Source organism: Colius striatus, chromosome 4 (genome assembly GCF_028858725.1).
Source record: "Colius striatus isolate bColStr4 chromosome 4, bColStr4.1.hap1, whole genome shotgun sequence".
NCBI classification, from domain to species: Eukaryota; Metazoa; Chordata; class Aves; order Coliiformes; family Coliidae; genus Colius; species Colius striatus.
This window is the reverse complement of record NC_084762.1, coordinates 47,397,706-47,423,072: the sequence shown is the minus strand read 5'-3', so window position 1 is coordinate 47,423,072 and position 25,367 is coordinate 47,397,706. Positions and strand designations below refer to the sequence as shown.

At 43.0% G+C, this 25,367-nt stretch overlaps 1 protein-coding gene across 2 annotated transcripts; it reads right to left on the bottom strand.

The window, feature by feature from the left end:
* Positions 1 to 23,629, bottom strand: THOC1 (THO complex subunit 1). Of its 2 annotated transcripts, XM_061995354.1 has the most exons (22): positions 23,534 to 23,629; positions 22,466 to 22,539; positions 22,301 to 22,361; positions 21,519 to 21,585; positions 19,597 to 19,715; positions 19,315 to 19,363; positions 18,740 to 18,835; positions 18,366 to 18,448; positions 17,867 to 17,940; positions 17,140 to 17,248; positions 15,840 to 15,971; positions 14,457 to 14,557; positions 12,737 to 12,803; positions 12,515 to 12,565; positions 11,333 to 11,403; positions 10,457 to 10,480; positions 9,933 to 10,028; positions 9,330 to 9,395; positions 5,873 to 5,956; positions 5,501 to 5,648; positions 4,212 to 4,290; positions 1 to 463 (listed from the first exon to the last, which is right to left on the bottom strand). In XM_061995354.1, exons 1-22 carry the CDS (start codon positions 23,579 to 23,581, stop codon positions 168 to 170), a joined length of 1,995 nt encoding a protein of 664 aa, XP_061851338.1. In that variant the 5' UTR covers positions 23,582 to 23,629; the 3' UTR covers positions 1 to 167. The 2 variants fall into 2 exon arrangements, with proteins under 2 accessions (XP_061851338.1, XP_061851340.1); XM_061995356.1 differs by lacking the exon at positions 10,457 to 10,480.
* Positions 23,630 to 25,367: the final 1,738 nt, after the last annotated feature.

Sequence of the window (25,367 nt, the reverse complement as noted above, 5' to 3'; positions counted from 1 at the left end):
TTATTAAAAAGTTTTATCATTTATTTAACATAAAATACCTATTAAAAATCTGTTACCTGGCAACAGGAACAACAATGATGAATAAACCAGTCACAGCTAACGACAACAACAGGCAGAACACTCCCAATGAACACCAGCACCAGTGGGGATGCTGGCTCTGAAGTGAGTTAACTGCTGCCTTCAGTGTCATTGCTCAGGCTTTCTGCCAGCTCACTCAGCCCAGCTTTGCTCAGTGCAGCCACCAGGTTCTCCGGGGTTGCGTGGGTGCCCTCCTGGTCCTGCCAGGCCACCAGCAGCTGTTTGGCTCTCATCTTCACGTCCTCACTGTCTGACTCAATCTGCCGTATGTCAGAATCCTTCATTTCCAAGTAGGGGGCCAGGGCCTTCCAGTGCTCCCCAAGCCTGTGAGCAAAGGACTCAATTTGCTCACCCGTCATGGTCTTGTCCCGTTGTACCTCTGGACCTGGGCAGGGGGAAAAAAAAAAAAAGAGAAAGAAACAGTGAGAGGCAGGGAACGTCCCCAGAGCCTGCACATCAACCTTCCCTGGCCTGCTCATTTACTAACGAACTGACCAACACCTTTCCTGTAGCCGTGAAAAACCTCCTCAAGATCTCTGAGGAGACAGGTTTTTACAGATGCATTATCTGGGTTTCAAGAGGGACATTCCCTTCCTGCCCAGGACAAAGAAAATCTTGGGTTTTATCTTCCGTTTGAGTGAGATCAAGCAGATCAGAAGTAGATCAGAACAGTCTCCTCCAAATGAAAGCAAGGATTTTGACAGGCAGCCTGCAATTTCCAATACGTGTCGACTATGCAGTACAGAGGGATCTTTCACATTTAAGTGCCTTTTGGACTTAGTCACTTTACTCTGAGTTAACCCAGGTAAAAAGTAGTTTGCTTCTGTTTTACTAAGTTACTAAAGCCTCTTGTTACCATTAGCAGCTGGATTGTGAATATGACAGTGACTTCAATATGTAGTCAGGACTTGAAGAACTGTCATTCTGGTATCAGGATTAAAACTACAGAGTACTGTGCTCTGCTGAGAAGTCAAGTGCTGCAGTGGGAACACAGGTGGTTCGCACACTGATGGCTTAGCCAGGGCTCCAGTCTATGGCTCACCAGCCGTATTTATTTAACATTTAATGAAAAACCCCAAAAGATTGAATTACTTACATGTATAAATTAATCACATTCTTACTTTTTTTATAAACATCTCACCCTCCTACCACCTGAAGAGACAGCTGGCATGGACTGGCAGTCTCAACCCTCTCCAGTGCTATCAGTCACACTTACTTACCTGAACTAAAACTCACTACATCGAGGGGAAAGAATTGAAGATCTTGAGCAACAAAAGCACCTGAACTGCTTCCCCCATTTCTACACACAGCAGTACTGCCACCTTTGCTCTAAGGCATGGTGTAAAGAAAGATATAAACTCAGCACAGTGCAACCATGAAGGCTGTGTCAGTCAGGATTAAGCTGAAAAAGAGAGAACTTCACTATTAGCAAGGAGACTGTGGAAAAGGTCAGGTGCTGGATGGAAAGTGGCAACAGAAGAGATTCACCAAGGCCCACAGAAAGACTTTCCACTAAAAGAAAAAAATCTTTCAGCACAACAAGGAAGGCCAGGGAAAACCAGCAGGAGCCAGTGTGAGGTGAGGAAGGCCGGGGGTAACCAGCAGGAGCTGGTGTGAGGTGAGGAAGGCCAGGGGTAACCAGCAGGAGCCAGTGTGAGGTGAGGAAGGCCAGGGGTAACCAGCAGGAGCCAGTGTGAGGTGAGGAAGGCCAGGGGTAACCAGCAGGAGCACGTGTGAGGTGAGGAAGGCCAGGGGTAACCAGCAGGAGCCAGTGTGAGGTGAGGAAGGCCGGGGGTAACCAGCAGGAGCTGGTGTGAGGTGAGGAAGGCCAGGGGTAACCAGCAGGAGCCAGTGTGAGGTGAGGAAGGCCGGGGGTAACCAGCAGGAGCCAGTGTGAGGTGAGGAAGGCCGGGGGTAACCAGCAGGAGCTGGTGTGAGGTGAGGAAGGCCAGGGGTAACCAGCAGGAGCCAGTGTGAGGTGAGGAAGGCCGGGGGTAACCAGCAGGAGCCAGTGTGAGGTGAGGAAGGCCAGGGGTAACCAGCAGGAGCCAGTGTGAGGTGAGGAAGGCCGGGGGTAACCAGCAGGAGCCGGTGTGAGGTGAGGAAGGCCAGGGGTAACCAGCAGGAGCCAGTGTGAGGTGAGGAAGGCCAGGGGTAACCAGCAGGAGCCAGTGTGAGGTGAGGAAGGCCGGGGGTAACCAGCAGGAGCCAGTGTGAGGTGAGGAAGGCCGGGGGTAACCAGCAGGAGCCAGTGTGAGGTGAGGAAGGCCGGGGGTAACCAGCAGGAGCCGGTGTGAGGTGAGGAAGGCCAGGGGTAACCAGCAGGAGCACGTGTGAGGTGAGGAAGGCCAGGGGTAACCAGCAGGAGCACGTGTGAGGTGAGGAAGGCCAGGGGTAACCAGCAGGAGCCAGTGTGAGGTGAGGAAGGCCAGGGGTAACCAGCAGGAGCCGGTGTGAGGTGAGGAAGGCCAGGGGTAACCAGCAGGAGCACGTGTGAGGTGAGGAAGGCCAGGGGTAACCAGCAGGAGCCAGTGTGAGGTGAGGAAGGCCGGGGGTAACCAGCAGGAGCTGGTGTGAGGTGAGGAAGGCCAGGGGTAACCAGCAGGAGCCAGTGTGAGGTGAGGAAGGCCAGGGGTAACCAGCAGGAGCCAGTGTGAGGTGAGGAAGGCCGGGGGTAACCAGCAGGAGCCGGTGTGAGGTGAGGAAGGCCAGGGGTAACCAGCAGGAGCCGGTGTGAGGTGAGGAAGGCCAGGGGTAACCAGCAGGAGCCAGTGTGAGGTGAGGAAGGCCGGGGGTAACCAGCAGGAGCCGGTGTGAGGTGAGGAAGGCCAGGGGTAACCAGCAGGAGCCAGTGTGAGGTGAGGAAGGCCGGGGGTAACCAGCAGGAGCCGGTGTGAGGTGAGGAAGGCCAGGGGTAACCAGCAGGAGCCAGTGTGAGGTGAGGAAGGCCGGGGGTAACCAGCAGGAGCCAGTGTGAGGTGAGGAAGGCCAGGGGTAACCAGCAGGAGCCAGTGTGAGGTGAGGAAGGCCGGGGGTAACCAGCAGGAGCTGATGTGAGGTGAGGAAGGCCAGGGGTAACCAGCAGGAGCCAGTGTGAGGTGAGGAAGGCCGGGGGTAACCAGCAGGAGCTGGTGTGAGGTGAGGAAGGCCGGGGGTAACCAGCAGGAGCCGGTGTGAGGTGAGGAAGGCCAGGGGTAACCAGCAGGAGCCAGTGTGAGGTGAGGAAGGCCAGGGGTAACCAGCAGGAGCCAGTGTGAGGTGAGGAAGGCCGGGGGTAACCAGCAGGAGCCGGTGTGAGGTGAGGAAGGCCGGGGGTAACCAGCAGGAGCCGGTGTGAGGTGAGGAAGGCCGGGGGTAACCAGCAGGAGCACGTGTGAGGTGAGGAAGGCCGGGGGTAACCAGCAAGAGCCAATGTGAGGTCCACAACCCAAGTACCCCCCTGCCCACACTGGACCCAGCACACAGAAGGGAGAAGGTGCTGTGAAGTGATGGCTGCAGTGAGGATGGGAGAAGGCAGATTCACAGTGATAGGGAAGGACACTTGGGAGCACGACATACATGGGTTACAGGCAAGAGACAGAGAGGGAAGGACTGATTCAGAGAGGAGAGGTATGAACAAGAGATGTTTGTCAGGAACATTGCTTTTCTCACAGAGGGGCATTTGCCTTTCAGATATTTTAAATGAAGAGGGAGTAAAGATCTCTGAGTTGCAATACATTTCTCTGAAAGTCCCATAATCACCCACCTCAGCATAGGCTGGGAGCAGGCGCTGGCCCCTGGTAGTCAAAGGGCAGCAAGACCACACAAGGAGTGAGGAGCACACAGGGAGGTTTTTACACAGCAATACTGGCAGTTCAGCTACAAACACATGCTAAAACTGCAAATGAACAGCAAGCAGCAGAAAAGGATCCCAATGAAAGTGCTAATCCAGCCTCCACAAGCTGGAGGCTTCAGCCATGAGACTGGGGCTGCTGCTGAGGCCCTGTGTCCAGAAAAGGCTGTGTGCTTTGCTTCAAGGCAGAAGCACGGGGCTAAGGGGACTGCTGACCCTCCCCAGAGACTATGCTGAAACACAGCTTCCACAATACATACCACGGGGCACACTGAAAACACCGAGAACATGCAAATCTTACTTTCGTTGTTTTCTTTTAATAAAGCATCGTTGTCTTCCTCATCTTCATCTTCGCCTGTTTTTATTTCTTCGGAAGGAGGCTGCAATGAGAGAACTGACTTAATTTTGTGTTGAAGAGAAACTTCACAGCTCTCTGATGGCCCCTGGAATGTGTGTTAGGATGGAAAATCTGACATGATTCCATGTAAAACCCCCATGTGTGAGAATATGTGTGTGAAAAAGAATCTCCCACGGTGTCTCGTATCCAAAACATCAGTAACAAGTGTCCTAACAAAACACAGAATTCACTAACAAACCCCTAATATGACAGTACCCATTGACTCCACAGGATTCTCTCCCATTCTTTTCACAATAACCACAAAAAAATCATTACATATCTAGCTGTAACACTTAAAAAACCCAAATCAAACCTTCTCCAAGGCTACACTGCTGATAAATTAAAACAAAAATTAAAAAATCCTTATTTTCTTCCTCACTCAGGAACTCCTCAAAGTTTTCTGTACTTTCAAATCTCTCTGTGCACTAGTTAAAGGTGACAAACAAAAACCAACAAATTTTTATTCTGAATTAACTCTTGGTCAGCCAAGACAAACAAAAGGCTGCTTCTTTTCCTGTTTCAGTCACAGGCCTTGCTTTATCCACCTATTTCTCTCTTGCCATAACGCTTGGCACACAGCAGTAGTACCATCAGGAGCACTGCAGACGGTGATACCTTCATGTATTAAACAGCTTTCCGCTCTCAGTGTTCTTAACTGGATGCTAATAACAGTTTTAGAAAACACCAAGGGCTGAACAAACCAAAAAGCTGCATACTGCAGTCCAACCTTTGCACCTCAGTGGTTTCACATCACAAACAAGGAAGGTCTCAAATCTGGAAGCAGGGAAGATGGGCTGTGTGCTACCACAGAGGGTTAGAAAATGCTCCCTTTCCCAACCGTTGGTCTCTCATCACTGTGTATGAAGTCATCTGAAAGACTCCTCCCTGGCCTCAAACTTGTACTGTTCAACATGAAAAGGGTTAATGCCTTAAATGTACAGCTCCACAAGGTCTGCTTTTCTGCGCAGTTTGAAAGTAAGACAAGAGCTGACAGACAAGCTCTGGCACATCTTGCTGTAAAGCTCTGATAACCCTTGGTGTTACTGGGATCTCCATTGATTAGATCCCTTTTACAAGTTGTTTTTCCTTTTCTGTTTTTTTTTGCCCTCTCCCTGCCCATGTACCAAACACAGAGAGACAAGGAAGAAGTCAAACAAATTTAGCATTTATTATTATAGAATAATATTACTTACAGGCAGCTCCTTGGCTAATTTGATTACCATGTTTTCTAGATACTCAGGTAAACTCTTGAACTGTTGGTTTGTTGGCTGGAAGAAGTGGGGACTTCTGCGTGCTAGAAGTCTCAGTGCTCTCCAGCCATAGTTGGAATTATTCACAGCCCTATAATAAAACACAAGTTAGGTTAGAATAGCATTTATGAAAGCACAGGAAAAAGATCTGAGGCACATACTAATTAATATAGTTCTGTCCAAACTTGTAATTCTTTTGTACATCAATGCAGTTCCATACCAGATATCAATTAGTACTGCAGAGAACATCCTTGTTTAGCAATCCACACATGAAAGAGATCAAAATAAAGCAAAATGCAACAAAGAATGACATACTTATATTTATTTTCAACCATGTTCTCAGGGTCTGCTTGTTCAATAGCTTCTTCAAAAAATTCCTCCAATGTTGGCATATATTCCCTAAAAAATAAAATAAGGAGCTTAATACTCTTCACAATCGGGTCTACAAGAGATGGGTTTCAGTTCCTTCATACACATCTCAAGCTTATCCACTGAAGAAAAAAAAACCCCAAACCAATCTACTCAAATTTAACAATTACAAATAAGCACAGAATCTGTTTAACACACGTCGCTATAAAACCCTTAACTGCATAACCAGTGCAGTGTACCTGCAGCCACTTCTGCCTATTACATGCATTTAACCTTCTGCCACACTGGAAGGTGGCACAAACATCCATCAGTAGCATTTGGTAAAAAAAAGACTATGAGACATAAGACAAGAATTGTGGCAGTGAGGAAGGGAGACTTTCACAAAAACACCTGCAAGGAGAGACTGGCTGTGTTAGAAATGTGCTGCTGTTCCCACAGCTCACAAATGCTCAGGAGTCTGAAATGGTCATTTTGTACAGCTTGACAGGACAAGGTAAGTAAAACATGGTCTCTTCACCTCCTCTACTCTTCATCTCAGTTTCATAAGAAAGCTAGACTACAGTTATTCCCCAATTTCAATTACTTACAATCACTAATTTTAGAGGGGGAAAAATTAGGCAGCTTAATGTTCTAATGGACCAGTGGCTTGTGCTGCCATTCAGAGGGAACTTGACAGACCAGAGGAACTGGCTGACAGGGAACTCATGAAATCCAGGGAAGGGAAATGTCAAGTCCTGCCCCTGGAGGAGGAATAACTTTATGTTATTGCTGGGGACTGACTGGGCAGAGAGCAGCTTAGCAGAAAAGGTCTTGGTGGACAACACTGCAAACATGAAACAGCAAAGCACCCTTCTGGCAAAGGCCAGCAGCATCCTGTGCTGCGTTAGGAAGGGGCTGCCAACAGGTCACGGGAGACAATCCTTCCCTTCTACTCAGCACTGGCAAGATCATAGAATCATGGAATGGTAGGGATTGGAAGGGACCTTTAGAGATCATCCAGTCCAACCCCCCTGCAGAAGCAGGTTCATCTAGATCAGGTCACATAGGAGCATGTCCAGGCGGGTCTTGAAGACCTCCAAGGAAGGAGACTCCACAACCCCTCTGGGCAGCCCATTACCCCTTGTCCTGTTGCTAGCTACTGTAGCCAAAGGGATGTCCCAACCTCCTGACACCCACCCTTTAGATATTTATAAATATTAATACGATCTCCCCTCAGCCTCCTCTTCTCCAGACTAAACAGCCCCAGTTCCCACAGCCTTTCCTCATAAGGAAGATGCTCCAGTCCCCTGATCATCTTGGTGGCCCTGCACTGGACTCTCTCCAGCACTTCCCTGTCCAGCTGCGAGCTCCTCAGCACAAGAGACATGGGCGCAAGCAAAAGGCTGTGCATGGATAGGAGTATTTGACATCCAAGGAGAGGCCAAGGGAGCTTGGACTGTTTCCCCTGGAGAAGAGACGGCTCAGGGGCTGTAAATACCTGATGGGGGCAGTAAGGAAGAAAGTGTCAGACTCGATGCTCCTCTGTGAAAGTGCAAACAGCAGCCAGCACAAATCAAAACACAGGGAATTCTCATAAGCATCAGCAGCCCTCCCAACTACTCTGTGAGGATAATCGAACACTGGAACAGGTTGCCCAAGAAAAAACTGTGGAACTTCCACTCCTGGAGAGATGTTCAAAACTTGACTGGGGAAGGCCCTAGGCAACTTGCTCTAGTTGACTCTGCTTTGAGCAGGTGGGTGGACTAGGTGATCTCCAGAGGTCCCTTTCAACCTCAGCTATTGTGTGATTTGTTTAGAAGACAGTATTTATTGTCCATGGGGGACATGTTAAAAAGGTGACTGATGTTTATGTTCTTAGACCAGCTAGCAGTTGCTTTTGAAAAGTATTCAAACTAGTACATAGGGAACCATGATCTAAAGGTGATCAGGACAGTTTGCTGCTTTGAAGACTACAAGCAAAAAATATAGATTACTTAAGAGCTGTAGGCGACTGTGAGCCAAGATTAACAGTAGTGCAAAACAAGCTCATAATGATCTGTACTTCTACCTAATGTTTGACAAGACAGAGCTGCTTCTACAAGCAAACTCAGTGATGAGTCATGGGGAGAGAAGCATGCTGGTCTATAGACTCACTTCAGCTTTGTTTTTAACCACGTTTTGCCCAGGAAAGTACTCATGCATGTTTAAGTGTAGTATTGTCCCTGACTGCTGGAACCAAAGCCAGCATCTCGAAAATCCATCTGATTTGAATCCTCCTATATTTAGCACTACATAAAAACTTAGAAGACAAATTTTACCCCAAGAACAGCTATCTAAAAGGAATACAGGTATGGAAGTATTACCCCATTTGAATGAAGACATAAAGAATCAAAGCAAGAAGTTAGGATCACTTGACCACTTTCAGTCACAAAGTCTACAACAGAACTTGGAACTGAATCCAGATCCCTCAGAATCTTCTCATTTCTCTTTACCATGGCATGCATCTTCTTGGTTTATCTCCACTTCTTCAGTTTCATTAGGTGTTTTTGATTTAAAGAAGTTGCAGCACAATAAAAATCATGCACAAAGAATCAAAAACTTTGGTTCCAAACACAACTCCACCTCTAGACCTTGGCCTAGTAAAGACACGTATCCTGTCAGAGGCCTTCCCGCACACTCCAGACTCACAAGAAAGGAAGGCACACCTCTGGAAAAGTAATTGCTCCCCTCAGGACAAATGCACAGCTAACACCCCTCCCCAAGCACCCAGCCTCTGCCACCACCACTAGCAAAGTTCTCTTTGGGAACTGACAGATTCTTTTTTCCAAGTATTCATACCAGGTACCATGTCTGCACAAAAGGGGATGCTGCCATCTTTAACAAATAGACAGTTATGTAGCAAAGTGCATTTTCAGTATGTCCTACTGCTGTGTGAGCAGAAGGATAACCAGTAATTGTGTCTTTCAACATCTGCAGCACCAGTAGACCTGGTATGCACTGAAACAATGCTTGATAGCCAATTTCCTTTTACTTAATATTGTCCAAAGCATATGCCCGCTTGAAAATCCCAGCCCAACAGCATGCTATCTTTGTTACAACCAGACTTGGCAATCTTCCTTTATTATAGAAAGTACTTAATTATACAGTCATGTTCTACAAAATGGGAGTTTCCATCTGGATTTTAGCTTAGATTTAATTTTACTAAGCGATGAAAACTACTGATAGCGTAAACAGCAGCCAAGAAAACTGTAAGGAGATTTCAAGACAAAGATTCATAGCACCAGCTTCTCTCAAGACATACAGTGAAACGAGTGGACCACACAGGATCATCTTATACACTTCCCTTAAGCCAATTTTGTAATAACTGTAGTGGTGTGAGTGCTGAAAGTTAGCTTCAGACGATGACATGCCATGTTTTACCTACCTGCTCTCAGATTTACATGCTTCCATGTTATCAGGACATAAATTCCAAAGGCGGGTCAGCTCCTCACTGAAAAAGAGAAGCACAAACACACATCAAACAATCAACATTCCATTAACCATTCCACTCTCCACCACTCCGAGAGAGACATGTGAAATGACACTACAGAAATGCTCAGCCCAGAGCTGTTACAATAAAGCACACCATACAAACTTTGTGATGTGTGCATATAAAGAATTACCATGAGTGACAGAAATCTTATGTGATGATGCAAATAAGGAAAACTATGCATTTAATTTCTATAATAACTTCCTGCTGAACTATGGTCAGAAATAGTGACAAACTCTTTCCAAACTAGCTAACATTGGGCTATTTTGATTTGCTAAATTAAATCATTTATCACTTTCTTTTTCAGAATGGACATTTTGCTAAACACTGAGTACAAGGTACTGAAACTCAAGACAAGGTCAAAATTTCCACATCCAGGCTGGGTGAACTTGTTTGAAAATTACAATTTCTCCTAAAGAAGGGAGTGATGCCAGAACCCATAAAAACAACTAAACAACCAAAACCCAGAACCCCTACAACGAAAAGAAGCCAACATACTTCCCCATAAGGATTTTTTTGTTTGGTCCTTTTCCTAAGAAGTCCTCTGGAGCTGGCCTCTTTCTCACAGGCCTCATTGGCTTAGAATCAGGAGGTCTAAAGGGAAAAAAACAACAACCCAACAAGCTCTTTTGTGGCCAACCAGTAATATTCAGAGAACAAAATGAAGCCATTTAACTTCAGCTGGTACTGAATTAAATCATAATGAAAGTATTCAGAAGGACTGGGATTCTAGGAGTGGAAGGAGGGAGAGGTGGATGAGGAGAGAGAAGGTAAAGTAAGGACAAGGAAAAGATTTGCCAGACATCCAAATTAGTTCACTCCCAAATTTAAAGGCTTATCAGAGTCCCAATATAGAAAAAGAAGCGAATCACATTGATCCCAGCAGCACATACTAAGCGTGATCTACCCTGCTGCTGGGATCATCTGTGCCAGGATTGCAAGTTCTCTTTCCCCAGGTGCACCTGATTTCATGGGATCAGAGAATAGAGATCCCACACCACTGAGGTTAGGGTAAAACCTACCCAAGTTGAAACTCTGGCTGAGATCTAAAGGAGGAGACAGAACATTTATAAAAGTCAAGTTCCATAATTTTACTTTTTCCCCCTCCCCCACAACAGTAATTTCTCTCTTCTCACAGCCCCCCAGCCCGTTTTGCAAACAGATGAAATCATCAAGAGGTGGCTCCACCTTATCTCTCCACCTAATGAAAACTGCAAACAGATAATGACACAGCCACTCTCTGCTACAAAGAGGCTACAGTCTGGGAGTAGAGCAAACAAGGATGGAAGAGGAATGTTTGCTCACCACCTCAAGATGGTCAAGTGGACATACAGAGTCAAAGGTCAAGTTTTGCCACTTGTTGGTAACTAGTTACATAGGAACCCTTTCCATGGTGAAAGCCATGGAATTCTAATTTCCTTTCAGGTAAGCAGCCAGCACCAAGCAGCAAACCTAATAAAGCAGGTAGGAGGAGAATTGTTACACATGACTCCAGATGTGCTGCCCCAACAAAGCCCTAACACCAAAGGCTTCATTAGAGGCAATCCAAAGAGGCAATGGAAAAGTCAGGCACGTTTCAGTCTCCTCCATCACTGGATCCTCTCAGTATTAAAAAGACAAAGCATTGCCCTGAAGCAGAGGGAAGCACTCTCCTGAAGGTATGCATAACCTCCTGAAGTGTGCATAATCATCACTCCTCTAACAAAATGAAGCCTTAAGCATTTTGGCAGAAATCTGTGAGTTTTCTGCAGACACGGAAGAGACATTCAACTATAAAAAAATAAATGAAAAATCTCAGTTTTGTCAATTTGGTTGATATACATCATGGGTATATATTCTGAAGTTGAATTATGATTTCAAACAAGCAGCAGCTAGCTTCTACTGCATAACAGAGGTACCTTTCTTTCACAAAGCTTGGACAGCCCTCATTTTTCCACGAGTTCCAGTTTTCTTCTGTATTTAATATATGCTAGAGAGACACAATATTGCACACTATTAGGGTCATAAATCACCTTCAGACTTAACCACAAAGTTTTTACTTGAGCTACTGTAATTAAACAGAAAACTTTGTTATTCTGTATTTCAGCCACTATTTTGAAGACCATCAGTATAATCTCAGGCAGCTACTTCAGTTTACTCAAAAACAATGCCTCTCCTCTCTTCAGTAATTGTGGGAAAGGATTTCTTTAACAAGAAAATAGATGCTCCCAAAGTAAAGGAAGAAAGGAAAGCAAGAAGATAACTTTTTAAAAATAAAATTGTCCTTGCATCCAATTCCTGTGTCTTTGGGCACAACACTTCAGAGAATGGTAGGGGTTGGAAAGGACCTTTAGAGATCATCTAGTCCAACCCCTCTGTAGAAACAGGTCCACCTAAATCAGGTCACAAAGGAACGTGTCCAGGCAGGTCTTGAAGACTTCCAAGGAAGAAGACTCCACACCCTCCCTGGGCAGCCTGTGCCAGGGCTCCCTCACCCTCACAGTGAAATAGTTTTTTCTTACGTTTAAGTGGAACTTTTTGTGTTCCAGCTTCATTCCATTACCCTTTGTCCTGTTGCTAGCTACTGTAGACAAAAGGGATGTCCCAACCTCCTGACACCCACCATTCAGATATTTGTAAATATTAATAAGATCTCCCCTCAGCCTCCTCTTCTCCAGACTAAACAGCCCCAGTTCCCACAGCCTTTCCTCATAAGGAATATGTTCCATTCCCCTGATCATCTTGATGGCCCTGCGCTGGACTCTCCCTAGAAGTTCTCTGTCCCTATTGAGCTGAGGAGCCCACACTTCCTGCAAAGGCTCCTTAAAAATTTACATTCTATTGGTTTTTTTTTGAATAACCATCATCTCCTGTGTGTGCATGTATACAAAGATTTCCATTTGTCCCCAGAAGGTGGAAAAACATGTTAATGAAAACACAGGGGAAAAGTGACCACAAAATAAAATTACATTATGAGACCTTTTTTACTGAGATAAAAGTTCTCTCAGATGTGATACCTTCGTTCCAAAATCTAATTTAAACTGGTAATGCTTTTTCGCTCTCTATATAGACTTTGTTCAGACAGGCACCAAAGTACTTACCTCTACCATTTTTGAGAATCTTTCCCCATCTGGAGGATTTTCTGCAAGAAGCTAGGATTGGGAGGGAGAAAAAAATAGTTAACTTTTTTGCATTATATTTGTAGCACAATATTAAAAAAATCCCAAGAAAATGGTGGTTACTGCTCCTAAGGTCATTGATACAATATTACATGACAAGTTTTTTTCCATTTAATTTTTTATAGAGATAGCTACTGGACCAACCTGGTAAACAGCTTTTGTAGTATCTTCAATCCAAAGAGACTGCTCATCTGTTAGAACATAGTTTGAACTGAAATTGGAAAAAAACAAAAGAAATAAATCAAAAAAAGTGTCACTATGTCAACTTTTTCCTTTTTTTTTAAATATGAAGATTTTAGCACACATAAAAGTAGTGCTGAGGACACATCGTTTGTTCTACATACTTTCTAAAGGTTGTTAGGGTGGGATCCAAAGAATGTAGTCTGAATGTGCACTGGTCTGGTCCCATAGACTGACTGAACACTTGTTAGTTTGTGGAGTTAATTAGATGTGCTTGGAGAACAGACTTCCAGGTTTGGTTTAATCCAATAGGAAGTCCATTTGTGTGACTCAAGACCACATCAAAGCACAGTAAGTAGGCACAACAAAAGATCTGAACTCTTCTCCTAACCCCAGGTAAAGCACTACTGTAGATAAACCATAGGAAAACAGATAAGCTACCAGCTGTATACTCAAGATCTGTATTCTGTATCCCAAGCTGTGAATTCTATAACCTGGGGTCATTAAACAAGTCACTTGGTACATCTACATCTACAATGAAATCAGTAAGGTAAAAAAAAAAAAAAGCAGAAATAAATCCAACATGGCTCACTTCACTCCCAAGCAGAGACCAGAACTTTCCAAAAACACATTAAAATCAGATGAGATCTCGTCTTTGTTATTCACAGTTTCAAGAAGAATCCACTTAAGCATAACCACTAACATTTCATTTGCAGTGTTCAAAAGCCATATTAACACCAATCAGGTTTTTATGAAGCACTAGGCACCTTAAAGAACAAATATAAACATGACCACAGCTAAGTCCGTAATATGAGAAAGAATTTTAGGACTATCTTCTTGTAGTTAATAAGACATGAAAAAGCTTCTCTTTAAGGACAGGAATAATTAGTGTTATTTTATAACTGCACTAAGTGTCCTGAATTTTATTCCTTCTCTGCCACCGGAATGCCTTGGTAAACAGTTAAAGAACGAGGATAATCATCTTAATCTAGATCTTTGATATGTTTCTAAAAGCAGTATATGTCAATCACGTGCACATATGCTCAAGGGCACAGGTAATGAGCAGAGGTAGGATTTTCTTCAGGCTAAGATTTTAGAGCAGAAAGATAAGGTTTTGCTCTGTCCTGTTACTTTACAAAAGCAATGATCACCATGGTTAGCTCTTGCTATCTGAGACTGAATTCTATAGCACTCTAGGAAAAAGCCAATTACCAACCAAGGCCACATCACAGAGTCATTACAAATTCAAAATGATGCCACATACAAGTAGCTTGCATTGGCCTAACAGCTTTCTGTTGCCAGAGACTCCTGCCTTCTCGTGGCCGGCGCTCTCCTCAGGCTTTAGTGCCCTCTACTTCTCTGAGAGCTCACTCAACTCATGAATTTAGCAGAAAACTAACTAGGCAAACATGAGCAGATTGGGTTTTGCTGGTTTCGTAAACTGCACAAATTTAACTAGATCTAATGAACACTAGAGACACTGCAAAGGAGGAAGAAGAATAACACAGATAGGAGCAGAGAAAGGCAAATACAGCTTTCCTGCTGTAAAGTAACTTCAGCCACACCTGTATCTACCAATCCAAGCCTCTGCAAGTCTCACAAGAACCTTAGAACAAGCAGACGGAAACTCTTATAAAACTCTCTTACTTCCCTAACCCCAAAACACAAAATATTTCCACGTTACCTTTTAAATTTGACCTGTCCCTTTAGATACTGAAATAGTATTAGGTACTGCAACAAGATGTGACGGCGAAAGTTACTGTCACTCAGCTGTAAATCCATCAGCTAAACAATGACAATGAAAAAGAATCACGTGTTAAAAGAGACTAATCACACACAAGCAAAAATATCCAACAAATGTTTTCAGATAAGCTCCATGAAGACCGTTTTTACACCAATATGATGGCAAGTCATTACAGAAGCTCTACTCAGCATGACCTTTACTTTCAGGACAGTGCTTCTTAAGGTACTAAGATGGGTAATTCATCATCTGGCACAGTTTAGGGCAGAATATCAAAATTTCTAATGAAATGAATTTTTTTACAAGCAGCTCCTCGTGCTTATACAGTATCCCCAGATTTGATTAGCTAACTTTATACTGCTAGATTTAATACCACACACTGTGAAGTGAAAAGGAATTTGGAAAAGCTAATATTCAAATAATTCAGGAACCAAAAGACAATTTGCCCACTTTTCCGATGAATTACAGGCTACAACGTAAGTGCCCACCCCCATCAACACTTGCACAGTGATACACTTGTTTAGTTTCCATGTAACATACTGCAACATGACAGATTATACCAAGGGGACATTTGAAGATTCCTTGAAAGTAAAAAGCCTTTAACTGTTGGTTAATTAAGCAAACAGTTCTACATCTTTTATACCATCTTATTTTAAAATTGTCAACATACAGGTCAAAGGCTTATGATGAATTTACCTACTCTTCTGTCTCAGAGAGAGAAAACTCATGCTGTACCAACAATTGCTTTCTGTTATCCACTAACTAATGCATTTAAAAGTTAAAAGTTACATACTATTCCAAACCAAAGACAGTAATTTTAGGGTTAAATTCAAAAGAGTCTTGTATTTTTGACTTAATAGAATTAAAAACTCTCAAAGCAGTTTTAAACAGGACTGTTAGGAGGCAGAAAACACAGTTAGCACGTGACCAGCCAAGTTTGGAAAGTGCAATTCTAAAGGCAATAAAAAAGCAACAGATCTGTATTTACTCTCTTTTAACTTTCTCTTCTAAATGTTACCAATATAAGCAGATGCAATAAACGAACGTCAGCTTTACTGCACACTCTTATTCCAGAAACAGAACTATCAACAGAACCATCAATTAACAGAAAGAAGAATAGAATAAATGTATCTAAAGAAAGTGATCAAACAATGCAACGAGTTATCCAGAAAAACTGTGGAGTCTCTTCCTCTGGTGACACTCAAAACCTAACTGGACAAAGTGCTGATCAACCTGCTCTGAGAGCTTTGAGCAGGGAGACTGAACTAGAGACAGGCTTGTTTTGACCTCAACTAGTCTGCAATTCTGAGACAAGGAATTATGTACCTTTTCACTAGTCAGGAACTTTGCAAAATACACATGTTCTCCTCCTGTTTTCAGTTCTTCCAACTTTTTTCGGGAAGCCTGAGTGTCGTCCAATTTATAACTTTTAAAAACAGCCAAAACTTCTTCTGAGTACTGTAAATCAGATATATTTAACACATGAAAACCAATACAAACATACTGTATTTGGAGAACTAGGCTAGATTTAGTGCCAAGCAATTAAAATAATCTGTAAACTTGCTTAACCCATTTGACACCAACAGGTAGGGCTTCCCTGAACACCACAAATGACAGTGAACTGTTATTTATCACTTCAGAACATCTAATAATTTGGAGTATTTAAAATATGCTAAGGAAAAGAATGTTACAGGTTGCAAACAGTGCACAATTACTTTGTTGTTTATATGCTATCAATAAAAAAACTCCACATGATGACAGTGCTATATTTAAACTCACTTGAAGTTGCTCAGAATATATACAAAGGACGTTAAGTGAGAGTTGAATTTGCAGTGCTGCTCTTAAAATCAGTTCAGAGCTTTAAAGGTGCAGTGAAGAAAAACTCGAGAATTTCATACGAAAGACCTAAGCCTTAAGTGTTGTTTCTCTGAACCACACATGGGGGCATGGGGGTTTTTTAGTGGGTTTTTTTTTGAAAGGTGAGAATGTAGACCTCATTAAGCAGATTTATATTAGAATGTCTAAGCAGATACTACCTCTTATTACCAGAACACAGAGAATGAAGATTAAAAGCCCCTAGGCTTCTCGCTATTAAATAAACACTGAGTGGCAAACTGTGAAGAAACAGTATCTTAGCAATAAGTCACCCTCAACATTAAGCAAAAGTGAAACAGCTGGCTGAAGGTGACATTCAAGTCATGGCTTCCACAAAGAGATTTGCCTCATTAGAAACCTATCACATTTAGGATCCCACTGAGACCTATATGACTATTCAAACACAAGATATAGGACTGGGTAGCACTATTTATCTTCTTGGAGGAAAAAAATTCCTACCAAACCCACCAGTTTTGCTTTTTGCAGATGATAAATCACACACAGAAAACTATTTCTGACATTGTTGCAGCCTATGAAGTCTTACTGTTTTTGACTTACCCATGTATGTAAATATACTGTTTACCACCAAAGGCTCACTTTAGGAAACAGAGAAAGTAATTACCTCATGCACTATTGTTTTTCCATGGCAATAATTTTTACAACTGCTCTATGCTTCTGCAGTCACTCTCCTACTCATGTAAATGGTGATTTTTATTTAGGCTGAATGCTTTAAAGCATGAAGTCTGATTACCTTCAGAAAAGTTTTCCATGAGACCTTCTCATAGCACTGCACAGGATTTCTGAAATAATCCTGAAGTGACCAGAATTTTCTATACAGGTTGTAATCTATTGGAATGGAACTGGGAAAAAAACCAACAAAACAAAAACAACAAACAAAGCAGTATTAAAGGTAATATATTAAAAATTTGAGTCTACTCAGCAATGTGTAATCTCAGGAAATACTTATTTTTAAAGTGAAATAATGAGTCAATAGCGAGCTCTTACAGGGGTATCTGTAATTCAGAACTTGCCCCAAAAGAACTTTCAATGCAATCTATCACTGCTTTCTCAGCATAAAAGCAAAAAATACTATGAAAAGGGGATCTTAAGATTTTTTTCCACTATCTGAAGAACGAAGAGGAACACAGCTTTTCTCATAAAAGCACAGTACATACTCAGAATGCTTGAACACAGCTTACCAGAACAAGTTTTGTCAAGGTAATTGGGAAGATTATCAAAAAGAGAGAATAACAGTGGTTTTTAGACAGGGTTTGCAACTTTTGCAAAGAATCTGTAGATTGCTTTCTCTTCCAGGCAACTCCACTTAAATAGATTAAGACACTACCACTACACTGTATTTAATCTTGAGAGGTCAGGAGAGAAGTAGAATTCCGAGTACAACATTTAAGGATGTTTCCTCAACAGCTCTTTATTTTCACTTCTTAGAGTTTCAACTTTTAAAGTCACTGTAAGCTCACCAACTTGTTGGTGCTTCATCATCTCCCATTTCACCTTCTTCTACATCTATTCCTTCTTCTCTCTCCTCGGTGTGCTAATGGGAAAATGATAATTTGCATATAGTTTTCATAGTGCTCTTTACACATACTATTACACTTTAGATCAGAAAGCTTAAGCCGGTAATTTGAAATATCTCTGAAGTATTCTTCCAATAAAACACACAACAAATTCCTGTCTTCACACCTTAGTACAGCTTGCAATGGCAGTCTGACTTCTCCTCACAAAAGCTGAAGGGACAGCTCCTTAACACTGTGGGGAAAACTTAGTACTGGGACAACTCTCAAAGCCCGCACAGTTGAAGGTACCCAGTAACATGCCTATTTCCAGAATCTGCAGCTTGATCTAGAAGAGGGACAATCACATTACGAACACACAGCTGCAAGTATTAAACACAATAGCACATTATTGTGTCACCTTATATGTTTACTGCAGAATGAAAAATGACATAAGAATTTTCACCTTCTGTCCTAGAGTGCTCTCATGTTCATTAGTATTGAAAACAGTGACATTTTCCAGGTTAAACTGGCTCTGCAAGTTAAGTCCTGTGAAAAACAAAGGGGCAGTCTTAGAAGCTCTGAAGATCTCAAGTCCGTTCATTCAGTTTGTTCTTATGAGATGCTGATATAAGATTCTCAGGAACAGCACTTAAAAATTGCATTTGAAATCACTACAAATGAAAGTCACAATGTCAAGAGCAGAGACAAGAACTAAGACACAATGCAAAGTGATTTTTCTCCAGCTGGATTTTGTCTACAACCATCACAAACTTAAGAGATTCAGCACATTTAGTCTTTGTTAGGTGTTACGTGTGATGAAATGCAAAAAAGTCTCACCTGACTTTTCAGAAAGTGGAAACAACCTGGCCAAGAATAGCTGAATTCTTCCACAGAATACTGTGTTTTGTGACTTCGACAATCTTCTTAGGAGGTCTAAATATTGTACAAGGTGAAGAATATTAGTATTTACCCCTCTTCTAACGTCTCACATGCTAGAAGACAAGAGCTGCCAATTACATGACCTACCTAGCTAATGAAAGGAAGCTAAGATTTGTAAAATGAAATGCTAGTAACTTCCTCAGATCTTCTAACACCTTCAACAGCACAAAAATAAGTTCAAATGAATCCTACTCAAATACAGTCTAAGGGGCACGTCATTGCTGAGGAATAAATATTTCTCAGATGTTCTTCTATAACGACCTCTGCTGTTAAAGTGATATCACTAAGGTCAGAATGACTTCTATGTTAATCAACAAGACTCATGACTACCTGTTAAAATGAGGGATCTCCCTTTTAACTTTGTTCCTTACTGAACACATCTGAATGTAAATAAAATCATTAAACTCACTTTCATGTGCTGAGACAGGGAGTTCTTTAGTTTTCCTCCCACCCCCTGAAAAACTACGACTCACCGTTGCACATTCGTAGCAAGTAATTTTTCCCTGCAGAGTAAAATGTATTCTGAAAGAAAGTAAAGGTATTTAGATCACCAACAGACCACAAAATCTTTTTGAGCAGATCTTAATTCAATCATAAGACATGAGTAAGTGTAAGTCATTCCTACTGTTTTCTCTAAATTTGAGCCTTGCCTTAAATTGAGAGGCAGATTTCACAAAACACGCAACATAAAAAAAGCAGTCCCACAAAGACAGAAGCTTGGGCACAACTCTACCAGATCGTGGCAAAGTACTTACTGATTTCCATGTAGCAACGTTTTTCTCCACAAAAGTGAAAATTTTGTCACACTGATCCAAAGGCAGGCAATCCAGAACATCCCCCAGAAGCACAAATGGGGTTGATGCAGTACAGATACCTATGAGGAAAACAGAGTATTTTGTTCAGCAAATATGAACTGAAATGCAATAAAGATCTATGACAGTTGAGGGACACTGTGTTAAAAAAGAACAAAAAAGTTATCCTGGATTCCTATAAAACCTAACGAAACACTTGGCTGAAAATGTGAACTACCGTTAGACTTATTTCCATATACACACATATGCAATTGAGCTTTGCTAGAGCTTGTCATTAACATAAAGCAAATAATAAAGAATAACTGTTCTAAAAACCTCAAAATCTGAAACAATGTTGCATTTCTTAAGGGACTGCAAATGAACTCTTTCAGAATTCTAAATCATTGTTAAACTACAGACACTCATGAAGACTGAGAGTCTTTTCCTCGAGTAAAGCACTGCTAAAGCAGTACTCCAAGTCTGTCTGCCCACACTCTCTAGTTTGTTAGTGTCTGCATTCCTCAAGTCTCCTTATTCTACAGTTCACATAACACATACGTAATTGAGCTAGACTTATAAAACACACAAGCATTTGACATGTAACATGAACAAATAAACGGCAGAAGTGCAAAAGGCTCTTTGGAAGAGACTAGCACACTGATTTCAATAAAACAGTTATGGAAATCAATTCAAGTATCTAAGCAACAGATATGTATTGACAGGTCAGTACTGGGAGATGAGTACAGATATTCCAAAGAAGTTATTTCTGGCTCTGCCAGCAACTGATAGAGAAACCTACAAGATATTTAACCTCTCTGCCTCAGCGGTCAAATCTCCAAAATTATGATGGGAGACTTCTATGCATTTTACAGTCATGGACAAAGATAAAAGATGCAAATTATGTTGCAACCCATGCATCTTCATCCACAAAAAAAATCATAGAATGGCAGGGGTTGGAAGAGACCTTTAGAAATCATCTAGTCCAATCCCCCTGCAGAAGCAGGTCCACCTAGATCAAGTTGCACAGGAACACGTCCAGGTGGGTTTTGAGGACCTCTAGAGAACAAGACTCCACAACCTCTCCGGAGCAGCCTGTGCCAGGGCTCCCTCATCCTCACAGTAAAATAGTTTTTTCTTATGTTTATATATAACTTTTTGTGTCCCAGCTTCACTCCACCTACCCCTTGTCCTGTCACTAGATACAACAGAAAAAACAGATGTCCCAACCTGCTGACATTCATCATTTAGATATTTGTAAATATTAATGAGATCCCCTCTCAGTCACCTCTTCTCCAAACAGCTCCAGTTCCTGCAGCCTTTCCTCATAAGGAAGATGTTCCAGTCCCCTGATCATCTTGGTGGTCCTGCACTGGACTCTCTCCAGAAGTTCTCTGTCCCTCTTGAGCTGAGGAGCCCAGAACTGGACACAGATTTCCAGATGAAGCCTCATCAGGGCAGAGTAGAGACAGTCCTCCCAGTTTGGTGTCATCAGCCAACTTGCTGAGGGTACACTCTGTCCCCTCATCCAGGTCGTTGATGAAGATGTTGAACAAGACTGGCCCCAGAACTGATCCCCGTGGAACTCCACTGGCCACAGGCCTCCAACTCGATCACCACCCTCTGGGCTCTGTCATTCATCCAGCTCTCGATCCACCTCACTGTCCTCACTCAAACCAACCACAAACCAAGATACCAACACAAGTATCACACATATAAAAATTTAACTGTATTACACTTCATTCTTCTTGTGAAAGACTTAACCACTAGCATAAAGGGCACATATTATCAAAGCTATCTCCTGCAGATGACTTACAAGAATCAAGATTTTAAACTATCCCTACATGGTCCCTTAAAAATGCCAACAGATTTGAGAGAAAGATGCTCACCTTCTGTGACTCCATTAATTGCAATAGAAATAATTGCCAGGAGATTTTCACATGGGGCTTTGTTTATCTAAACAAAAAAACAGTGTTAAACTTCTCTACTCTGCCCTAAACATATGTAGCAAACCAAAAGTTCTTGTTTCCAAGTAAGCATATTTAAAACAAATACTGCCACTCAGCTTCCCAAAACTTCAAGCAATCTATTACCTCACACCTGTCAGTTAGCTTCATGAAGTTTTTATTGAGTGAGCAACATTTCTTGGCTGCTTCCAGCCATCAAAGACCTTACTGTGTATTGAGAGTCGTTTACCTCTGAAAATTAGTATCCCACATCCAGCCTTTATTCAAGTAACACCAATAGAAAACATTATTTGATGATTTTCATCATCCTTTCAGCTGACAGGCAGCTTTGTTACATGGCAGTAACAGATAATCTACTCCATCTCGCTCTTAAAGTATAGTTGTGGAATAACACATATTTATGAACTAGAATTTCAAGGCACAGCAGACTTTCATAAGTATTACAAAAAAACTGCTGGAAAAGGCAAAGTCAAGAGCTCTTGCTATAGTGTGGCATCTGTAAAATACGACCATTTGTTGGTAAGTCCTACCTACCAATCTCCTTCAGTCCTCTATAGTCAATTTAATTAGATAACTTCTGCATAACTCCCATTTTTAATAACAACTACTTCCTTATACTAGTTGCTGTTAAATTAACACATCAACTTGCAAGTATAAATTTGAGCTTTATCAAGAGATAAGCTATAGCAGTTTAAAGTACTTACTATTTCTTCTTCTACAATAACTCTAAAAGCTTGATCCAAGGTACACTTCTTTTCATTTTCACTGCAAATGCAAACATTACACATCAGCTAGTAACAACTGTTAGGGCGAGATCACTAAAGATTATCTGAATAGGCATCTGTTAAAATCAAGGGGTGTTCGCTTACCTCCCAGGAATCTGATTAAATGCGTTCAACAACGGCTTGATACTTTTGTTAATCAGAGCATCTCTGGTGGATGTCTACCAAAATGTGAAGAAAGAAAAGTTACAAAACCAGTGCAAAACCAGATGGATCTCCTCCTGCCTCTGACAGACCACAGAAATGCTAAGGAATTTCTTTGCTGCACACTCTATGTCAGTTTAAAAAGAAAACTTTGCAGCAAGTAGGGCAAATAACAAGTGCTTAGAAAATTAGGCATGTGAGCTAGCAGAGCAAACCGAGGCTATGAGTGTGCAAAAAAACACTATTCCCAAGTGAAATACAGAGGAATACACTGTTGTAACCAATGTTGCATTTACAACAGTTGCAAGTTTACCCCCCCTACTTCACCTGTCTCTCAGGCAGATAGATTACAGTGGTTTGGGATGTGACTCCTGCTAACAACAAGCCTCCATCTCTTAAGAAGTACAAGGGACAGACAAATTGGGTATGGGCATCTACGGGACAGAAAATGGGCATCTACAGTCTAAAAATGACTATATCCTGTAATGAAATCAAGCTAGTGAAGCAAGTGTCTGTACCTCACCACTTCTGCACAAATTCCCATTGCCTTGTCTGACAAACTGGGCTACAAAGGGTGGGATCCAAAGGCCTCGGTACATATCCAGGCCACCTGCTGTGGCAGAGGACAAGCATCACTCAGTCAGATGAGATCGTCGCAATAAGGCATGGGCGTTACGCCATGATTTAATTTCACTCTATTTTACATTAATTTTAGTTCACTAACCAGCAGATCCTCCCCTCGGCAGGCGAGGTTGAGCCGGTACGAAGCCTTGTTCCCAAACTTACACAGCTTTACCTCAGCTGCGCTGAACTCTGGCTAGAGGAGAGCCCCTGCCGGGCCCAGGCGCGGGTAGAGGCCGCTCAGGCGGAAGGTGAGCGGGGCGGCCGGCGTGCGAAGCCGAGCCGAGCCGAACCAAGCCCTTTCCCAGCGCGCAGACGCAGCCTCCCGCCCGATCCCCTGCAAGCGGTAGCGAGGAAGAGGAACCCGCATCCACCCCCAGCCGAGCTCACCGTGAAGCGGAGTCGCGCCTCGGGCAGGCTGAAGAGCGGCGGCGACATCGCTCCGGCTCCCCAACTCTCCGCGACGCGCACCGATGACGCGCTACTCCTCCCGCCTGCCCTGCGTACATCCTGGGGCCGCCCCGCCCTCGCCTCCCGCTCCCCGGCTGACGCTGGGGCGGTGACGCCGCTGCTGCCGGCGCCTCGCTCGCGGCTCCTGGCCAAGGCTGAGCGCACGCGCGGCGGCCGTTGGAGCGCGGCGCGGCGGTGTCGCCCTGTGGCGGAGGCGGCAAGGGGGAAGGAGGCGGCAGCCCGTGGCCGTGTCAGCAGCCCATCGTCAAGGTGAAAATGGCTTTAAAAGGTGGCTGTTGTGTGGGTGGCTGTTGTTTCTTGTAGTAGCCACCTCGGAGCCGCAGTCGACCACCGTCTTCAAAGTAGCACTGAAGATGGTTAGCAACCAAGTAACTGACAGGAATTTTTACGTCATCAGTAAAACCACCTCAGCGCTAACAAGCCTCAGTGCTAAACATCCACCGTCCTATAGGTGCCTCCTTCTGAGTCACTTTCCACTTTGTTTCACTGGCAAAATATCTGCAAAAATAAACAAAATGTTATTGTGAAATTTACCTTTTTGTGTGCCACATCTCCTTTAAAGACCATGTTTCCTGGCTAGTCTAAATCGCAGCCGTTCCCAGCTTTGGCTGTTGGCAGTCCATTTCCAGGCATGGGATTCCTTGTCTTCCATTCCTGTGTCAAAGCTTGGACCTATGGGTCAGGAACTCTTGCTCTGTGGTGTCCAGCCATAAAATTCATCATCATCCACCTCTTAGGACTCAAGAGCACCCCAAAACAGATGAGATACTGTTTTCTCTCACTGCTTCTTGACCCTGCTTTCCTTTTTGCTGTCAAAGCAGAAGCATTTGCCTTACCTTCCTTTCCTACAGGAAAAAAAACTACCTGAAAACAAGCAAACAAAAAAATCCCACCTCACCTTTTCTCTTACCAGTGCTGAAATTACTTAAGCAATCGCTGTTTTTAAAAACTCAGCTACTTGGCCAAGCTCAACATCCTGTTCTGTTGATAAATAGCTCTCCAGATGTGTGGCCAGCACTAAACAAGCCACGTGTTCCCGGGTGTGTGGCTGCCCTTAAATCTGAATTCCTCAGCACAGCAAAGCTGTGGTGCAACATGAGTCTATGACCATGAAAAGTGTAATTTTGCTGGAAATACTTTATATTGCTTTTTTTTTTTTTTGTAATTTGAGAAAATCAAGCACAATTTTACAATAGATTTACATCTGAAAAATTCTGCTAGCATTCAATTTTTGCCTTCCCCCCTCCCCTTCTTAAACCTCTGTCCTCCTTCTTGCCCTTTAATTCCCTTTTTCTTTTTTCCCCCCCACAAAACCCCCAGTAATTTTAATCCAGAAAGTATTGTCTCATTTATTTGGAATGTCCCCTTCCCTTCCCTTCCCTTCCCTTCCCTTCCCTTCCCTTCCCTTCCCTTCCCTTCCCTTCCCTTCCCATTTTCATAGTGAAAATAGCTTTTAAAACCCCAGTTTGTTCAGCTTTACAGTTAGAAATATAGGGAGCAATATAGGTGCCCAGTCACATGTTAAACATCTCAGGGTATTGGAGGCATCTGTGCAGAGACAACAGATGAGAGTGGGAGCCATGAGATCTGCCTCCTTCTGAAACAGCCACTGGAAGCCAGACAGGATGCCCTTTGGCAACTAAATCAGCACTAGAGACCTGAGTTGCATTAGTAGAAAGCACCAGTGGGATTCATCTCTGTGTCCGATAGATGCACATACCCAGCTTGTCCCTTGTACTTCATGGAGAGAGTG

Coding starts and splice junctions, on each gene's coding strand:
- THOC1 (XM_061995354.1), bottom strand. CDS start 23,581: ATGTCGCCGCCGCTCTTCAGCCTGCCCGAGGCGCGACTCCGCTTCACG. Junction 22,362..22,465: donor TTTAATCAGATTCCTGGGAG/GTAAGCGAACAC, acceptor TTGCATTTGCAG/TGAAAATGAAAAGAAGTGTA. Junction 17,941..18,365: donor AGAGCACTCTAGGACAGAAG/GTGAAAATTCTT, acceptor TTTTCCCATTAG/CACACCGAGGAGAGAGAAGA.